The 18556-nt window shown below is 39.9% G+C and overlaps 2 protein-coding genes and 1 pseudogene across 2 annotated transcripts; 2 read left to right on the top strand and 1 right to left on the bottom strand.

The window, feature by feature from the left end:
* Window positions 1-2096: 2096 nt before the first annotated feature.
* Window positions 2097-4453, bottom strand: LOC135627035 (cytochrome P450 71A1-like). Its single transcript, XM_065132980.1, has 2 exons — window positions 3390-4453; window positions 2097-2931 (listed from the first exon to the last, which is right to left on the bottom strand). The coding sequence occupies exons 1-2, from the start codon at window positions 4434-4436 to the stop codon at window positions 2293-2295; spliced, it is 1686 nt and encodes a 561-aa protein (XP_064989052.1). The 5' UTR covers window positions 4437-4453; the 3' UTR covers window positions 2097-2292.
* Window positions 4454-9780: 5327 nt separating this feature from the next.
* On the top strand, window positions 9781-12483 carry LOC135626379 (cytochrome P450 71A1-like; annotated as a pseudogene).
* Window positions 12484-16019: 3536 nt separating this feature from the next.
* Window positions 16020-18248, top strand: LOC135627033 (probable receptor-like protein kinase At1g11050). The gene has a single exon (XM_065132978.1). The coding sequence runs from the start codon at window positions 16119-16121 to the stop codon at window positions 18105-18107; it is 1989 nt and encodes a 662-aa protein (XP_064989050.1). The 5' UTR covers window positions 16020-16118; the 3' UTR covers window positions 18108-18248.
* The last annotated feature ends 308 nt before the right edge of the window (window positions 18249-18556 follow it).

The raw sequence follows: 18556 nt of genomic DNA, 5'->3' as shown, positions 1-18556 counted from the left end.
TTTGACTTCAAAGCTCAGACCCTTATTTATAGTTCCAATAGGAGATAAAAAGTCTGATTTTCCCGATGTGGAACTATGGGACTTGCCAAACTAATATAGTTGCTACGTTAATATATGTCTTATAGATTGAGATGAACTATTTATTCCTAAAAAAAATAATTGAAGCATCAAATGTAAATGAGAAGGACATGATGAGAAGATGTGATCCAATGAAGAAAATCCATAATCAATTGATGATTTAGTTTGAATGAATAGTTGGTGGAGATTAGTTTTGTTAGATGAGATCAAATCTAAAAAGTGCAAAAGGAGGATTTGATTTGAGAGGAGATCAGATTAAAAAATGCACAAGGGATGATCTAATCTAAGATGTGTAAAAGAGGATGATTTATTCCTTCCTCACTTAGTCCTTCTCTCAATCACGAGTGTTGATAGCGAGGTTGAGAAGATGATAGAAAGCAATGGACTATCATCGAGAGATTGATCATGGATCTAAGACGCTAGTGGATTTGACGACTAACGAGAAGGGGACAAGAACGTCGATGAAGATGATGAATAGTATTGATGTAGGAGCAAAGAAAACACCCATCGAGCAAAATTGAATAGCGATGGAGGATTATCAGAGAAACAAGTTGATCACTAGAGGAGGTTAATTAGATCAACAAAGTGGAGTTGTTGCAAAGCAGATCACACTAAGAGATTGGTATGGAGGAGTCGCGTGTCTTCATCTTCGTTGCAATGTCAAAATATGATAGAAAACAAAAATCGAGAGTTGTAAAGTAGCAATAAGGAGAGCGAGAAAGAGAAATTACGATGGTAAAGAAAAGAGTACGTGGAAGAGGGAGCATTGCTTAAAGAAAAAGGCTATAATACTATAAAGAATTTAATAATTTATTTTAAAAGGATGATATCATTTGTTAAGATAATTCATATTTATATAGGTTTTGAAAGAAAATTTTTCCTCAATTATGCACTCAAATCATACATTCAAATCATATACTAAAATATGTGATTGATTATCATTAAGGATTAGAATATATAAGAATATAAAATTATTATTTTATATTTACCTTTATTATAATCTTCTATCAAAAGGGATCACGAGCGAGGATAACAATAAAAGAAGAGGAGACGGGAGGAGAGGCAAGGGTGGTCGCTAGTAGGGCAATATCATCTTTTACAAAAATAATAATAATAATAATAATAATAATAATAAATATTCAATGAGAAGTTTTAAAAAAGATACCACTAACTAAGAATTATTTAAAATAATTTTGAAAAAATGCCCAAAAGAAAATGAATCGACAGATAGAGACTCGACGTAATTGTCATATTGTAGAATTGAAATTATAAGTGAATTTTTACCTTATATTTTACTAAAGAAATGGTATGAGGCTCGATAGGTATAAAAGAAATTGTTTTTTCGAGTAAAGACGTACTAACATAATTATGAAAGTATGCACAGACACAACTTATATAGAACATTTAGAAGTCAGTTTACAATTCAAAACAGAATAGTACATGGAAATATAATATGAAATACATAATTGGATTCTTTTATCTTATACTATTAGATCGACACTAAAATCATGGATCCGATAAAAAATGATAATAAATTCAAATATAAATAAGAAAACAAAAGTTGGCTTAAGTTGCTGAGTAATAGTTTCTAAATTAAAATTTATTAGTGACCAGCATATAAATTCAAAATAAAAATAACCTCTGTCATTAAGTAGATTCCAAAGATCTTTCGTTACTCAAATGATACTATTGTAAAAACAATGAATATGCACTTACATGGATACAAACTTGAGTTCTCTTTTTTTCTTTTTTTTCCCAAAGATTATAATTTTTTTATCTCATAATAGTGTATATTCGTATCGAAAGAGAATAGTCTAAAAGTTGTTGAGATTTTACAGTCTCGTCAATGCTATGTGGTGAATGTGCTTTCCTAATTGAATTAACAATCTTTCAGAAATTGACCTCCGCTTGTTTGATGGTAATCCCTCAGCTTCGATCATTGGCATTGGCATTTGACCGAAAAGATCAGATCGGTATCATCCTCTCCCTTTTCGACAAATGGTCAAAATCTAACCTCATCCAGAAGAAGTGTTGTCATATATTAGCTTTATTAGGAGAATTGGCCGTCAGAGACCAATTCTGAACGGACTACTGAAACTACAGACATCCATCTTTTTGTCCAGATCAAAGCATACAAGGAATATATATATATATAGATAGATAGATAGATAGATAGATAGATAGATAGATAGAGAGAGAGAGAGAATGAGTGAGTTAGAGGTGCTGCTCCTCTTGCCCAATACTCCATGGTTTAGCAACAAGATGCAGTCTTTGTCTTCTTTGGAGCACTACCCCAAAAGCCTCACTCATGTCCAAATCCTCTCCTGTCATTCCACCAGGCAACTCCCAATCAAAGTGATAAACCAGGGTTGCCAGTGCGAGCTCTAAAGAGGCATTTGCAAAGCCCATTCCAGGACAAATTCTCCTTCCTGCTCCGAATGGAATGAACTCGAAATCGTTTCCCTTGAAGTCCATTGCACCGTCCCCCATGAACCTCTCAGGTTTGAATTCGTCAGGTGCTTCCCAATGGCTTGGATCTCTGCTTATGGCCCATGCATTCACGATCACTCGTGTTTTCTTGGGAATGTTGTATCCTTGTATTTGACAATCCTCCATCAGCTCTCGTGGAACCAATAGCGGGACCGGCGGGTATAGACGTAATACTTCCTTGATGATGGCTTTCAGGTAGACCATCTCGTCCAACTCCTCCTCTTTCACCGTTCCTTTTCTTCTGCTCGCTATCCCTCGCACTTGGTGTTGTAATTTTGCCATCACTCTTGGACTCCGGACGAGCTCCGCCATGGCGCACTCCAAGGTTACGTACGATGTCTCGGTACCACCACTGAATATATCCTGCAAGTCGTCGATAATGTGGAAAAAATGAGATCATTTGATGAAACTCAAAATAAACACTACAAGATTGTAGTATCCACATTTCTCACTGCTGAAATAAGCACCACAATATACTTAAATAGGGGGATGGGAGTAGTTTAGATTGCTCTAGTTTGGATGTAGCAATTTGGAGAGAGGGTTCCCCCTATCTCGTAAAAGAAATCGGTTCGCTATACTATATATAGTAACACGTGAAAATAATAATCACTTGCCTGAGGGCATAACATACGAATATAATTAATACAATATGACAAACACACAGTGAACTCAAGAAAGTTATCTACGTACATATATCACTCGCTTTCGTATGAAACGAATTATAATTTGTCATTAGTTGTTATATGTGCTATCCATAAAAAAAGCAAGCAAATATTGGAACAATAAATATATCACTCATAATTTAGGACGAGGAATCGTACTATCAGAAGCGCCTTTATGGTTTGTGGAGTCAGGAGAGCATGATTCCCTCCTGGATCCTCCCGAAGAGAGAGCAGAACATCCACGAAGTCCTTCTCACCATCATCACCTTCAGCTGCTGATCGATCTTCGTGTTCTTGGATCACCCCATCAAGCAAATCATCCCATCTCTTCTTGGACTTGTTGACTCTCTCCATAGAGCCAAACAATACATCCACCCAACCCAGCCATGGGAAGTAGTCCCCCACGTAGAACTTGCCCAGTAGCACCGAAAACTCCCGGATCAGCTCGCGGAACAGCACGTTCCTCCCCTCTTCTCTGTTGAACTTCCCCGAAACAACTCGACATAACATATCGTTGGCGAAGGAGTAAAAGATCTCAGACATGTCGACGCTCGTCGTCGGCGAAGCTTGAGAGGAGATCTTACGGATCATGAAACCCACTTCCTCCTGCCTAATGAGCCGATAAGACTGAACTCTTATGGAGCTCAAGAGGTGGAAGGCGCAGATCTTCCTAAGCTGCCTCCAGGATTCACCGTAGGGCGCTAACGCCAAGTCCGTCGTCCCGTCGAAGAGGACTTTGGCCGGCTTTAGAGCAGGCCGGCTGGCAAAGACTTGATCGTGGTTGCGCATGACATCTCGGGCGCCATCCGGCGACGAGACCACGAGGGTTGGCACCTGACCCAAGCGCAGCAGCATGAGGGGGCCATGCTTCTGCGACAGGGCGTGGAGGGAGCGGTGAGGGTGCGAGCCGAGTTGATGGAAGTTGCCTATGAAGGGAAGCTTGGGCGGGGAAGGGGGCATGCCATGGGTCCTTGCACGGAGGTTGTTTCTTTTGAGTCCTAGACGGAGCAGCAGTAGGAAAGAGAGAGGTAGGACGAGTATGATGAAGAGAGTAGGGAGTGGGGATGGGCCAAGCAGCAGAGACATGGAGGAAGACATTGCCGTGATTCCTAGTTGTTGTTGCTCCGAACAAACTCCAGTCGGGACGGGACGTTCCAATGTACTGCTATTTGTCGGCAGCGGAGATGGGGGAAGGAGAAGAGGCATTGCCGTGATTGAGTGTCTTTCCCAGTAGAAGTCTTTTGAAATCACAAAGTTTTCCGTATTGCGGTAGACCCATCAATCAAATCACCCCATTTTGGATATTGTGAAGAGTCACGTCGTAGATGATTAGGATCTAAACGTGTTACACTTGAAACACACAGGAGGAACATACCATCAGCCATGTCCTTGGTCATGTGGAGGAGAAATGTCCCCGAGAGAATCGTGATGAAGCCAGCGGTGAAGTTTGCCAATCTCTGTCCTGCGAGGATTAGATGATGCAGAAACTACACTAATACGCATCAGATTACCTGGCCTTCAAGAGTCCTAAATGAAACTAGAGAAATTTTGACAAAAAATTATCCTAAAAAAATGGATAGACAGAGGAAGATGAAGACTCGACATAACTAACTATTTTGTTTTATACTTCACTGAAAAAAATGGTATGAGCTCTGAACATTATCTTCAATCAAAATGATTATCTTCAATAATTGAGACCTGAGACCACATTATTGATTGGAGAGATAATTATCACATCACATGACCCCATTTGGTACCACGACTTTGTCCTCTCACATTTATATCTTGCCCCCCAAACAGTAGTTCACATCATATGACAGCTTACCAATCAATGAAGCCAAGAAAAATATTTATGTTATGTTAAGCCTCATCCGTAATCGTGAAATGGTATAGGCAAAGACTTGTTGTCAACGTTTCAACGAATCGATAATTACAAAAGAAATTTGTTTTTTCTATTGTAATGCTGATTATTTGTCCCGATCGTTGTGTTGTTGTATAGGTTTGACAGCAGCTTATGAGCATAAATAAATGACAGAATCAGAGAAACTATACTTGTAAGGTTCATTGGGGTGGGTATCCAATAACTTATATATGACATTGAAGCATTGATCTTATGGTCCACAATTGCGTTGTATCTTATGCGTTACGTATGATCTAAATTGTTATTTTCTTCATTCTGCCTTAGGTGTGTGTGCATATGCCTATGCTTGTATTCTTTAGAACAGAAAGCATACTAAGAATAACTTGAAATCTTTTACACTGTAGGAGTTCTTTTAGGGGCAAACATGAATGGTTACTGGATGCAGGATTAACGGTTTCTTTCTGTAAAGGTTGTAGCTTTCATGGATGATAGACATCTTAGGCCTCTAGCAATGATTATATGTTGTGAATGTTCAGGTGGAGCACCTCTCTTTTGGGCTGCTTCCATGTGCAAACTTACAAGATCAATTGCGGCACATACGACTACCTTATTGTATCTTCTTCACCTTTGCTTGTAAATGCTGAATGGGTTGATCGAAGCCTTCAGTAATGGACTCGTTGTCAAACTTTGTCGTAATTTCCAATTTAAGCTCCATTATTGTACAGTATGCACTCACTATGTTTCTATTGGGATAAAAAAAAAATATACTGCAAATATCATATTGCAGTCATCCATGGTGTTCTCGGTTTATTTCCTTTCAAGTTTGCATATTTGGATACATCTTTTCTATCAATCATTTCTTTTTTCTCTCATTTTCCTCTATGAAATGCTGCAAGTGTTTGTGTTGGATGTAAAATCTTACTCTCGGTACGTGTGATAAAATAATCTGTGATGACATCAACACAATGATGTTGCGCTATTTTTCAGTATCTTTGAAAAGAAAAGCAGATGTATCATTTTGTGCCATTTGTCGCAGAGCTCATCGAACACTTTTGCACATTTGTTTTCTCCTTGTAACGTTGTTTGTGTAAGACTCATCAAATTGAGATACCACAACAACTTAAGCAGAGTTACTGCAAGGCAACAAAAATCACAATCAAGTTTGTTCATTTGCTTACATGAGCTCGTATCGACATCAAAGCGATAATGACGATGAAAACTTATATGCTCATTGGTTCATAAACTTTACCATACCTCATTGGAGTTTGACTCTGTGTGACAATTTCTGTTGGAAGTTGTCTTCTTTCAAAGATGACACCTTCTACTACATCTGTACTTCAACTAAATACACACATGAAATATAATACTCTATCCAAAAAATCTCTGTTTGGTATTCCCAATCGCATACCAGAATACCAAGAACAGTTCATTCAATCCTAACAATTTTAGAATTTTAATTGAATGAAGAAGATTGATGAATTTGTCTATATTATCAAGAAAGCTTCGTAATAACACATCATACAAGTATAGATCCATAGAAAATTTTCTTGCAAAATCCCTAACTCGTCAAATGAATTTGGAGAGTTTCTACTTGAGAAATAGATGGAGATATCCTTTTTACAAATAATAAAAAGAGTATTTATAATGATAAAAAGAGGAAGAATGATGCTAATAGCAAGCAATAGTCATCTTCCAACAATGGTGCAAATCGAAAGAAGATCAAGTATTATAGATATGACAAGTTATGTTAGAAAATCTAGGGAAGACATTACATGCGCAGCGAAAAAAAAATTTAATTTCCAAAAGAACGATATAGAAACACCGTGTGACGATTGGGAGCGAAAAATTCGATAAACTGAAAAACTATATGAGATTTATGAGACGTTCTCACATCGAGAGATCGTATATCTCCGAAAACGCAGAACAAGTCTATTGATCAAGGAGGCCATATGTCCTTCACTCTAACGATGAACTACATGGCGGATGAAGCGATAACGCACCTTCTCTCGCAATGCATTCTTTTCTCGCTTTCGTGCACCACAACCAACATAGCAGGGGCAGTCTTTCTTGTTGCCTTCTCACACTAGAGAGAGGGTAGTTAGTTGAGGAAGAAGCAGGAGAGAGAAGTAGAGGGCGACGGCTAAGGGGTATAATCTAATAACTCATTTCGTCTCACATCTCTTTTATAGAGAACTCTTGCTGATAACCTTAAAAGATCTTGCTCTATTAAGTATTAGATCTCTATCCAATTATCCACTTTGAACTCTTATTGGGTCTTACCTAATAGATCCAATAAAACATGGATTTATTTGATATTACATATACAATCCTCTATTCGTCACATCAGATGAACCTTTAGACTCAATATCGAACTATATATGATATTATAATCTCATATAAAGATAACGATTATATTACATCGAAGAATATGTACCATATTCTAAATATAAAAATAAATCTTTTTTCTAACGCAAATACAGTTCATGTTGAACATTATGTTCCTTTTTGTCTCGATGAAGTTAAGCTTATGTGAAATATAAAAATATTAAATACAAATATAGTATATACTAGTAAAAGGATCAAAGACTTATATATTTTGTTAGCATCAACCTTTTATCTTGATACTAGGAGTACAAAAGACTTATATACTCTACTTTCATATAAATTTTCTTAAATTGAATATTATGATATAGAAAAGTTTAGTAAATGATCTTCCCAATATTACTATTATAGTGATAATAAAGTTTGTGAAGGTTGTTAATATAGTAAAACACTTAGGTAAACTTTTGATAAACCATTTTCAAGATGTAAATTTTTGTTAGAGCTTATTCATAGTGATTTATGGGTTTTACTCAAATATTATCTTATTTAAGTTCTCATTGTATGCTTCTCTTTATTGATGATTTTATAAGGTTCACATATGTCTATTTTATAAATGATAAATTAGAATTTTTAATTTGTTTTAAAAAAATTTAAGTTAATAGTTGAAAATTCTCTTGAAAGAAAATTTAAAATATTACGTAATAATAATAGCAGAGAGTTCACTTTTGATAGCAGAGAGTATGGTATCAAAAAGAAAATTACATGTGCAAATATATCGTAACAAAACAGTGTGATTGAACAAAAATTCAATATCTCACAAAGGCTTATAAATATTAACTTCATGTAAACAATTGGCCTAAAGTCTTATAGGCCGATGGTATGGCCTGTGAGCTTATGTTATTCTGGAGCTTGCATTGGCAAACCTAGCACATCACATTTAATTGGGAATTGATGGATTGACAAGTGAGACCTTTGACGTAACCCAAGCTCCGGGTTTAGTGGTCCGACGAGAGCAAAGGAGGTTTCATCTTGTTGCTAAACCTTGGAGTATCTAGAAAAGGATGAACTATGATATATTTAATCGAGAACCGATGAAGTTGCTAAACCTTGCATGCTTTGATTTGAATGATGAAGAAAGATGGATCATTGTACTTATGTAGTCGGAGTGGCAAAGACAAGAAGCCCTTCGATACCCATATTTAATGTTATTATTCTAGTATTGTATCTGTCATATTTTGAATTTAAAATCTTAAATAATTTAATGCTTTAACAATGAAATTGTTTGGCTTTTGTCCTGTTAGGGAGAGAGAGAGAGGAGAATCAAAAATAAAATAAATATTCAAATATTAATAATAAAAGATATAATAGAAAGTCGATATAAGATTGATATGGTTTGCTAACTCCCACTTATATTCATAAAGAAAATTAAATTATTTATCATATATAATCAATCATAAGAGTCTTATGAGTCATCTCCGTCAAATATAATCCTCTTATATGGCCTTGCATATAGATTAAAAAAAATTATATATTTTCTTATCCTCTCTAAAAACTCTGGATATCTTAATTGACAAAGATCTTTTCTTTCACGATGACTTTTCCTTATACTGAAATCTCTGAACACTTGACTCTAGAAATTTTAAAATACTAAAAATCTCTATATTAATTAGTATTTTATATATCTTTGTGACTCTCAAAGAGAAAAATACTTTCGTCACACTTCTTTCGATCTTCATCACTCATTCTTATGGAATAGATGATGCCACTTCCCCCTTATTATCTTTTATGGTCGATGTTGATCCACGATTGCTCACAAGTTTGTGATTACCACCGGTTACTATCTTCAATTATGGAATTCTGAAAGATCTATCATTCATTAGCTAACTCAGAAAACGATATGGAGATATCCTTTTGAGTTTATCACTTATGTTGCAGCCAATCTTCATCCGAGATTGCTTATGCCATTTGGTAATTATGCATGGCCTGACTGAGTTCACAAGTTTGGGAGAGAAAAATTGTCCTCATGGCCTGACTGAGTTCACTAATTATGCATGGCCTGACTGAATGGTGATGTTCATCTTTTGAGTTCATCACTTGTGTTTGTGGTTGATCTTTCCTGTAGGATTGACTATCCCGTTCGACAACGGTTGTGGGTGACCGTCATCACAAGTTTGCGACAAGTAAACAACGAGGGTTTTCTCACTTCGAACTTCAAAGGGATCATGAAGTTTCTTCGAGTGATGTGATATAGTAAGTTTCTAACCCACATCTAATAACGTGTGGTAGCTCGGGATGAAGTTGGTGAGACAAAGAAATGGATCCATGTACTACACATTGATGGATGAGAACTCATTTGCATACGACTTTTGTGTAGGATGAAGTCCAAGGTATCCAAATCCAACTTCCTGACCATCATCGCCACTCGATAAATAGAGCAACCCAAGCGGAGTTTGGAGAATCAACGACGTGACAATGTCTTCCTCCATGTCTCTGCTGCTTGGCCCATCCCCACTCCCTACTCTCTTCATCGTACTCATCCTACCTCTCTCTTTACTACTGCTGCTCCGTCTAGGACTCAAAAGAAACAACCTCCGCGCAAGGACCCATGGCATGCCCCCTTCCCCGCCCAAGCTTCCCTTCATAGGCAACTTCCATCAACTCGGCTCTCTCCCTCACCGCTCCCTCCACGCCCTGTCGCAGAAGCATGGCCCCCTCATGCTGCTGCGCTTGGGTCAGGTGCCAACCCTCGTGGTCTCGTCGCCGGATGGCGCCCGAGATGTCATGCGCAACCACGATCAAGTCTTTGCCAGCCGGCCAAAGTCCTCTTCGACGGGTACAAGGACTTGGGCTTCGCGCCCTACGGTGAGCACTGGAGGCAGCTCAGGAAGATCTGCGTTGTCCACCTCTTGAGCTCCACAAGAGTGCAGTCTTATCGTCTCATCAGGGAGGAGGAGGTGGGTTTCATGATCCGGAAGATCTCCTCTCGAGCTTCCCCTACGACGACGAGCGTCGACATGTCGGAGATCTTGTACTCCCTCGTCAACGATATCCTATGTCGAGTTGTTTCGGGGAAGTTCACCAGAGAAGAGGGGAGGAACGTGATGTTCCGCGAGCTGATCCAGGAGAATTCGGTGCTACTGAGCAAGTTCTACGTGGGGGACTACTTCCCATGGCTGGGTTGGGTGGATGTATTGTTTGGCTCTATGGAGAGAGCAAAGAAGACCAAGAAGAGATGGGATGATTTGCTTGATGGGGTGATCCAAGAACACGAAGATCGATCAGCAAAAGGTAATGATGATGACAAGGACTTCGTGGATGTTCTGCTCTCTCTTCGGGAGGATCCACGGAATCACACTCTCCTTACTCCAGAAACTATGAAGGCACTTCTGATGGTACGCAATTCCTTCTACTTCGATTACATATCGTCTGATAGTACAGTCAACTATTTCTTGGACCGATCAGCTGCTCCCCATGTTTTAGCATGCCTCACTGATTGATATAATTTGACATAGTTGTACATCAAAAATATGATGAATAAAATTCAAACTACGGAAGAAAGTATATATTTTTTTGGTCAAAATAATAAAAATAAAAAATAAAATATTTCTAAAAGATTATATAAAAATTCTAAGGGACTTTGAGATCATTTATCATGACATATATGCTCAATTGATTTATTTGGGGCTAATTACAGATTCTCTATATAATTAGCTATCTATTTTCAAAAGTTTTATCTTGATATTTCTATATTTATGAAAGTGAAATATTTAATCCGGTTATTTGAACGAAATCACTCTCGATTTTTTATTTTATAAAATTATCTTTTTTTAACCTATATAAGGGATCCTAATGTAATTTTTAAAAATATAAGGATCGGAATGCTAAAAATAACTAATCATAATTATATGTGGCTTATATTTCTATAAACAGATATATATTTGACTGAAAATTGAGAGAAAATAAAGAGTTTCCCAAATAATATTTTCTTATAAGCGACTCAATGTCATATATAAAATTTGAAGATTCTTTCTCCTTCAGAAGGCATGTCTAAATTTACCTTTCTAACAATGTTTATATATATATGTCTTCCACTGAATAACGAATCTTCTCCCAAAATTGTAGCATCAAAACAGGCCTTTGCGAAACATACAAATCCTTAGAAATTTGATCGGTGAAAAGAGTGGATACCACAATATCTTTGTAGCTTTTAGTTTGAGATTCATCTCGAATGATCTCATTAACTCAATACAAATCCTTGGAAATTTGATCAGCGAAAAGAGTGGATACTGCGATAACTTTTGTGGTTTTTAGTTTGACTCTCAAATGGTCTCATTAACTCAAAATGTTAATAATCCTTAGGATGTATTCAGCGCTGGCTCGGATACATCGTCCGCAATCCTGGAGTACGCCATGGTGGAGCTCGCTCGGAGTCCAACAACGATGAGAAAATTACAAGATGAAGTGAGAGGGATAGGTTGCGGGAAAGAACTGGTTAAAGAGGAGGAGGCGAACGAGATGATGTACTTGAAGGCTGTGATCAGAGAAGTGTTCCGCCTGCACCCCTCGGTACCATTATTGCTGCCACGAGAACTGATGGAGGATTGCCGCATAGAAGGATACAAGATTCCCCAAAAAACACGAGTGCTGGTGAATGTATGGGCCATAGGCAGAGATCCCAAGTACTGGGAAGCACCACAAGAATTCAAGCCGGAGAGGTTCATGGAGGGTGGTGCGGTGGACTTCAAAGGAAATGATTTCCAGTTCACTCCATTTGGAGCAGGAAGAAGAATTTGTCCCGGAATGAACTTTGCCATCGCCTCTTTAGAGCTCGCGCTGGCAAACCTGATTTATCACTTTGACTGGGAGTTGCCTGGTGGATTGACAAGCGAGGATTTGGACATGAGCGAGGCTTTAGGGTTGGTGCTCCGAAGAAAACAAAGACTTCATCTTGTTGCTAAACCATGGAGTCTTCAGCAAGAGAAGAAGCTTTAGACCTTTTCTCTCTCTCTCTCTCTCTCTCTCTATATATACACACACATACATATATATACATATATATATATATATACATATATATATATGTATATATATATATATACATATATATATATATACAAATATATATAAATAAGCAAGAAGTGAAAAATATTTGTCATCGTATGCTTTGATCTGAACAAAAAGATGGGTGATGTCACGTATTGGATACAATCATCTTGAACACAATCTTGTCAATCCAAAAAGATCTACTGCTTGTTTATGTTAGTGAAAGCAACTTTTCTTTTTGTGACCCTCCACCGCCTAATTACCGAACAATGAAGTTTTTGTTTGGAATTTTTTTTGGTATAAAATTCCAAAAAATAATAAAAAGTTAGTGCTAATTTTTGATAAAATTCTTTTTTTTTATTTAACCTAAAAAGATCTCGCCGAGAAGAATTGTGGAAGAGACATGTCAAGATTTGTGGGAACTAACTCATATTTTAAGTTAAATTTGGGCTCGAGTAGAGTCAATTAGGGATGTTGACCAAAGTAAACTTCTCACCAGCCACCACCTGCGTTCCTCACCAGAGCCGTCCACTGCGCCTGCATTCACAAAGCGCATCGCCACACGCGACTGATGTTTTCACGTCGCCGTCCATGATTGATTCTCTTCGTGGGCTTCGTTGTTGCCTGCCCGTGGGCCTGCGCCACCCGCGTGCAGCTTGCCGCAGTCGCCCGTGTGTTGCTCGCAATAGACCACCCTCTCCGCTCGTAGCCAACGAGCTCTCCACCTTCCCACGCTCCTATAAATGGAGCTTTGGGGGGGAAAGACACGGGATAGAGGAGAAAAAGCTGTGTGAAGTCCCATTGCTCGACCCAAATCCGACCAAAGTTTCTCATTCTTATTGTCTCCGACGTCACTTTTTCTCCGGCAAAACCTCTGGTCGTCGATCTCCATCACCGCCCGGCCATTGTACTGTTGTAGCAACCGTAGAAAAGAGAGGAAGTTGACTATTGACTATGGTCAATTCTAGTGGTCAATAGGGGTAATCTTATTTTTATTTTTTGTTACTTCTTGTTTAGTTACATTTAGGCAGAGTTTTTTTCTTCAAATTTTCTCTTGTGGTCATCATTGTGTTGGTGTTGTGACTCGGTTGTATGGTTCAAGTTTTTTATTAGTATTTTTTTCTTCTTCTCACAAGCATAAGATCAATATTTATGTGGTAATCCGAATCATGTTAAATTGCTTAAGTTTGTTTTGTATTTTATCATCTGATTTTTATACCGACTCGATTTATATCTCATGGCCATGTAACTTCTAATCCTTCCAACTTGATTTATATCTCATAGCTATATAAGTTCTAATCCTTCCAACAAAGAGCTAAATTATCATGTTATCAGGTTTTAATGATGGGCACGAGATGCGAGATCAAGAATTGAAATGAAATATTAACGATGAAGATGAAGGCTATCTTAACAAAGGTGAAACTTTATAACACCAACCTTAGAAAAGAAAAAAAATGATAGGCACCAATGAAGAGAAAGAAGAAGCTGGTCAAAGTGCAACTTTGTTCATATTCGTATCCAACGAAGCATTTCCGGAAGTTGCCTTAGAAAAAACAACAACAAAAATTTGGGTCAAATTGGCAACCTTCTATCATATAAAACCCGTGATTCTACTTATTATGAATGATAGAATGAACCGAAGTGAACTAGCACATTATTATCTTCTGAATCATAATCATGGATCTAAAAAATATAAGCATCACCATCAAAGAAAAAGATAATATCCTATTATTATTATGTTCTCTTGTTGTTTCGTATAAAAATTTTCATATAATAATTTTATATGAGAAGAGCACAATTTATTTAAATGGTGTGATTTTTAATCCTAATATCAAAACCAGTTATGGACTCACAGTTCACAATCGAAACCTCTAAAAGTCAGAAGCTTTGAATTTCAAAAGAAAAAGTGAGACTAAAAAAGATGGCAAAGAAAAATCTAAATATAAATCTAGATCAAAGAATATTTAGTGATATGACTATTAAAAGAAGTGTCGTATCAATACATACTATAGAGTTTTTTAAAAAAAATAAAGTTATAGTCACAAGAAAAGTAGAATGTTGAAGTCTCATATGCAGGCAAAAAAGTTGGAGATCTAGGTACTCATGCTCTCCATATATCATATCAAGCTACTGTTAGGAAATCTAGGACAATGTCACGTGTGCGTTGAAAAAACATAAAAAAAAAATTCAGATTTCCATAAAAAGGTTTTATCTTCGTATACGTAAAAATTGTAAAATAAAAAACCATGCATATAAGAAAGATGTATTTTACTTAGAGAGATTATATATCCCAAAAATCTTATAAATCTGTGGAAGAGAATGAATAATGTCAATTATCCTCCTTTTTAGTGGTAATCCACATTACAAGAGCTGCGAAGATGCTCAAATCTCTTCGTTACGCGCACCGCATAATCAGGGACCAGTCCTTCTTGCTGTCCACATAACCCAATTAGAGGTTACTAGTTGAGGAGGAGAATATGAGGTGATAGTCAAAAAGACCTAACCTATTGCCTTTTGGCTCTCTCCTATTTATATAGACATTCTATCAACTTAACCCTAATAGATCTCATCCTATTTAATACTAAATCTTCATCCAACTACCCAAGCATCTTAAATTAGTAGGTCTCTACCCAATAATCTTTCATTGACTCTTATTAAATTTCATCTATATAATCTAATAATTCATAAACTTATTGAATATCTAAGATAAAGACTCTAACGGATATCTCATATTCGAATATATACTTATTGCAACACCTATCATATGTGTGTAATCCTCTAGGCTCAATATTGATCGTGAGTCATACTTGTCAGAACTCTTTCTTATTCAGTGAATTATTATCTTCAAAATAATTCAATTGATTTATTGGCTACGGACATACTAAGCCACTACGTTACAATCCCTAAATGATATAAAAGAATCTAATTTATTGGATCTGTCTATCGTTAGTTACCGTGTATCTATAGTCCTTTATCCGTGTATCTACGGTCCTTTATCTATTTAATATCTCAGAGACTATATATTAAGTCCATATGATTCAAGTCTCGCTTTAATCGGATCTCCTCTCAAGTTTGATTTTTATTTACTATAGCCTTACAATTATATATATATATATATATATATATATATATATATATATAATATTTTATGTCTTAATTCATAAATTATCCCCCTCTTTTTGTTTATTCTCTTCATTCCTTCCTCCACAAAACTCAGCGTCGACAATGGAGTATTTTACTGCATGACACTAAACAATCGAACTGCGGTTGTCTCCATCGCTAACGTGGGATTTCCTCCTCCCAAACATCAGCAACATTTATTTGAGGTTAGGAGAAGCGTCATTCGCCATCGTAGTGCTTCTTCATCTTTCAATTAAAATTATTAATATAACCCTCAAAGAGATGACCCATTTGTATTTGTAAGTTAAGTCTCACGACGGGACCCACCGTAACTTCAAAGACATTTGCATCTCTCCAACTCTTTTGTCATCTTTAATGGATTAAAAAGATTTGATGTTTCCGTCCACAGAGAGCGTCACGTGTCTTTTCTTTTGCAATCTGTGGTGTCACACACACGCCACAAGCATCTGTAGGAAGGAAGAGAGAGTTGTTTAGCGCCCCTTTACAGCTCTGCAACGGCTCCTCCTCCCAACCCCAATAGCATGCTTCCACGCCTTCCGTCCTCATCATCACTTGTCCTGTTACCAGATTTCATATGGGCGATGGATCGCAATCCATGGTTCGATCCGATCGAGATGTGGAGATCACTGCGATTCTCCCTCCTCCTCTTGGTCCTCGCGGCCGCCGAAGCCTCCACGGCGGCCACCTGCCCCGTGAACCTGACGTACGTTTCCACCTTCCCCTGGGACGACACCTCCTGCCTCCCCGCCACCGCCAACCAAACCGACTGCTGCCTGACCCTTCTCAGCCTCTTCGGCATCGGACTCGCGCAGCGCCTCCATGACACCGGCCGCTTCCGCCTCCCCGACGTTTCCACCGCCGCCGCCTGCCTCGTCGACCTCCAGTCCAACCTCTCCGCCGCGCCACTCTCCTTGCCGTCCTCCCTCGTCTCCACCTGCTTCCCCTTCCCTGGCCGCTTCGTCAACACCTGCGCCGGCATATTTACCAGGGGCGACTGGACCGCCAAGCTCGGCAACTCCACCGCGCTCGACGCCGCGTGCGACGGGGATCTCACGAACCTCCAGCGCTGCGATTCCTGCCTCAAGGCGGGTTTCGACGTCACCTCGCGGCTCACCCGCATCGACGGTAACGACTCCAACGCCACGCCCTGCTTCTACCTCGCCATCCTGTACGCCGCAGGAGTCGCCAACCAGTACGGCCCCAAAGACCCCCGTGCCGCTACGTGCGTCTTGGGCCTTGCGCTCTCTTCCACCTCTCCTCCCGATCACAAGTCGCGCAGCTCCCACTCCGCCGCCATCTACGCCTCCGTGGCCGCGGTCCTTGCCCTCGCCCTCCTCTCCTGCTCCATCGGGCTCTTCGTGTGCCGAGTCAGCCGCAGACAGAAGAAGCGGAGCGACTCTGCGGTCTCGGAGAGGAGCTCGAGATCGTATCCCAGACCCAACACCGGATCGATCTGTTTCGACATCAAGGAGCTAGACAAGGCCACCGCCAGCTTCTCGCAGCAGAACCTCATAGGGCGCGGCGGGTTCGGCGTCGTCTACAGGGGCACTCTCTCGGATGGGAGCTCCGTCGCCGTCAAGAAAGTGCTCGAGCCGGATTTAGACGACGGCGATGAGGGATTCCACAACGAGGTGGAGATCATCAGCCATCTGAGGCACAGGAATTTGGTCCCTCTGAGGGGCTGTTGCATCAGGGAAGACATGGAGGAAGGCAAGCAGCTGTACCTGATCTACGACTACATGCCCAATGGAAGCCTCCACGACCATCTTTTTGGCACAAGCAAGGACGCTCATGGCAACTCCGGGAGGAGGAGGCCGCCCCTGACTTGGCCTCAGAGGAAGAACATCGTACTGGACGTGGCCAAAGGGCTGGTGTATCTGCACCATGGAGTGAAGCCAGCCATCTACCACCGGGACATCAAACCCACAAACATCTTGTTGGACGGGGAGATGAGGGCGAGAGTGGCCGACTTCGGCCTCGCGAGGCAGAGCAGGGAGGGACAGTCCCACCTCACCACCAGGGTCGCTGGAACTCACGGCTACCTCGCGCCGGAATACGCGCTCTACGGGCAGCTCACGGAGAAGAGCGACGTCTATAGCTTCGGCGTGCTGGTGTTGGAGATCATGAGCGCCCGCAGGGCGTTGGACACGTCCCCGGAATCGAACCTGGTGCTGATCACGGACTGGGCATGGACAATGATCAAAACCGGGAGAGCAGAGGAAGTGCTGGATGAGGCATTGACGAGGACCGACGACGAAGGGAGGTCCCCCCCGAAGGGGATCATGGAGAGGTTTGTACTGGTGGGCGTCCTCTGCGCACACGTGATGGTGGCTCTCCGGCCGACGATATTGGAGGCGGTGAAGATGCTGGAGGGGGACATCGACATAACAGACATTCCAGACCGGCCGCTGCCGCTCGCCCGTGGGTCTGTCTTCGGCGACGGGAACACCTCCTCTGCTTCACCCGCTCTCAGTGGCCCTTGTTTGAACACCGGAGACATGCTCAGGTAACTCGAGGATTTCTACGGTTTTTAAGGCTTCTATTTAGTTTGGATTTGGCAACTGCTACTCCTCAATCCCACGATAAGAAACCAAACAGACCTGTCGTTGGATTAATATCACCATCCGAGTGTAGAAGACTGAAAACCTGTAGAAAGGGGATTCACCTGCAGGCAGCAGATTCCACGGCAACACAAAAGAGCATATGTTGTGCTTCTAACCCTGTATAATTATTGTTGCCTGGGTTCGGCCTGACAAACTCAAAACTCCTTCATGTGTCGTCTATTTATCACTGCATCCAAATGCCGAAGGTTTTAGAATCACTGTGTTGCAATGGCCTCGCTCTCTTGTTTTCCCTTTTCTTCTTCCTGTAAATAAGTAATTGGTTGGCTTCCCTTCGGACAAGTCGAGGAGTAGTTTGATTGCAATTCATCGAATCTTTGGTCTTTGAGGAGCATCAA

Source organism: Musa acuminata, chromosome BXJ2-11 (genome assembly GCF_036884655.1).
Source record: "Musa acuminata AAA Group cultivar baxijiao chromosome BXJ2-11, Cavendish_Baxijiao_AAA, whole genome shotgun sequence".
In the NCBI taxonomy this organism is placed as follows: Eukaryota; Viridiplantae; Streptophyta; class Magnoliopsida; order Zingiberales; family Musaceae; genus Musa; species Musa acuminata.
This window is presented reverse-complemented; position numbering and strand designations above follow the sequence as displayed.

Bases quoted from the DNA above. Each gene is read 5' to 3' on its own strand.
- LOC135627035 (XM_065132980.1), bottom strand. From the start codon at position 4,436: ATGCCTCTTCTCCTTCCCCCATCTCCGCTGCCGACAAATAGCAGTACA. The intron at 2,932-3,389 runs GTACGATTCCTC...GACGACTTGCAG, and splicing joins CCATAAAGGCGCTTCTGATA to GATATATTCAGTGGTGGTAC.
- LOC135627033 (XM_065132978.1), top strand. From the start codon at position 16,119: ATGCTTCCACGCCTTCCGTCCTCATCATCACTTGTCCTGTTACCAGAT.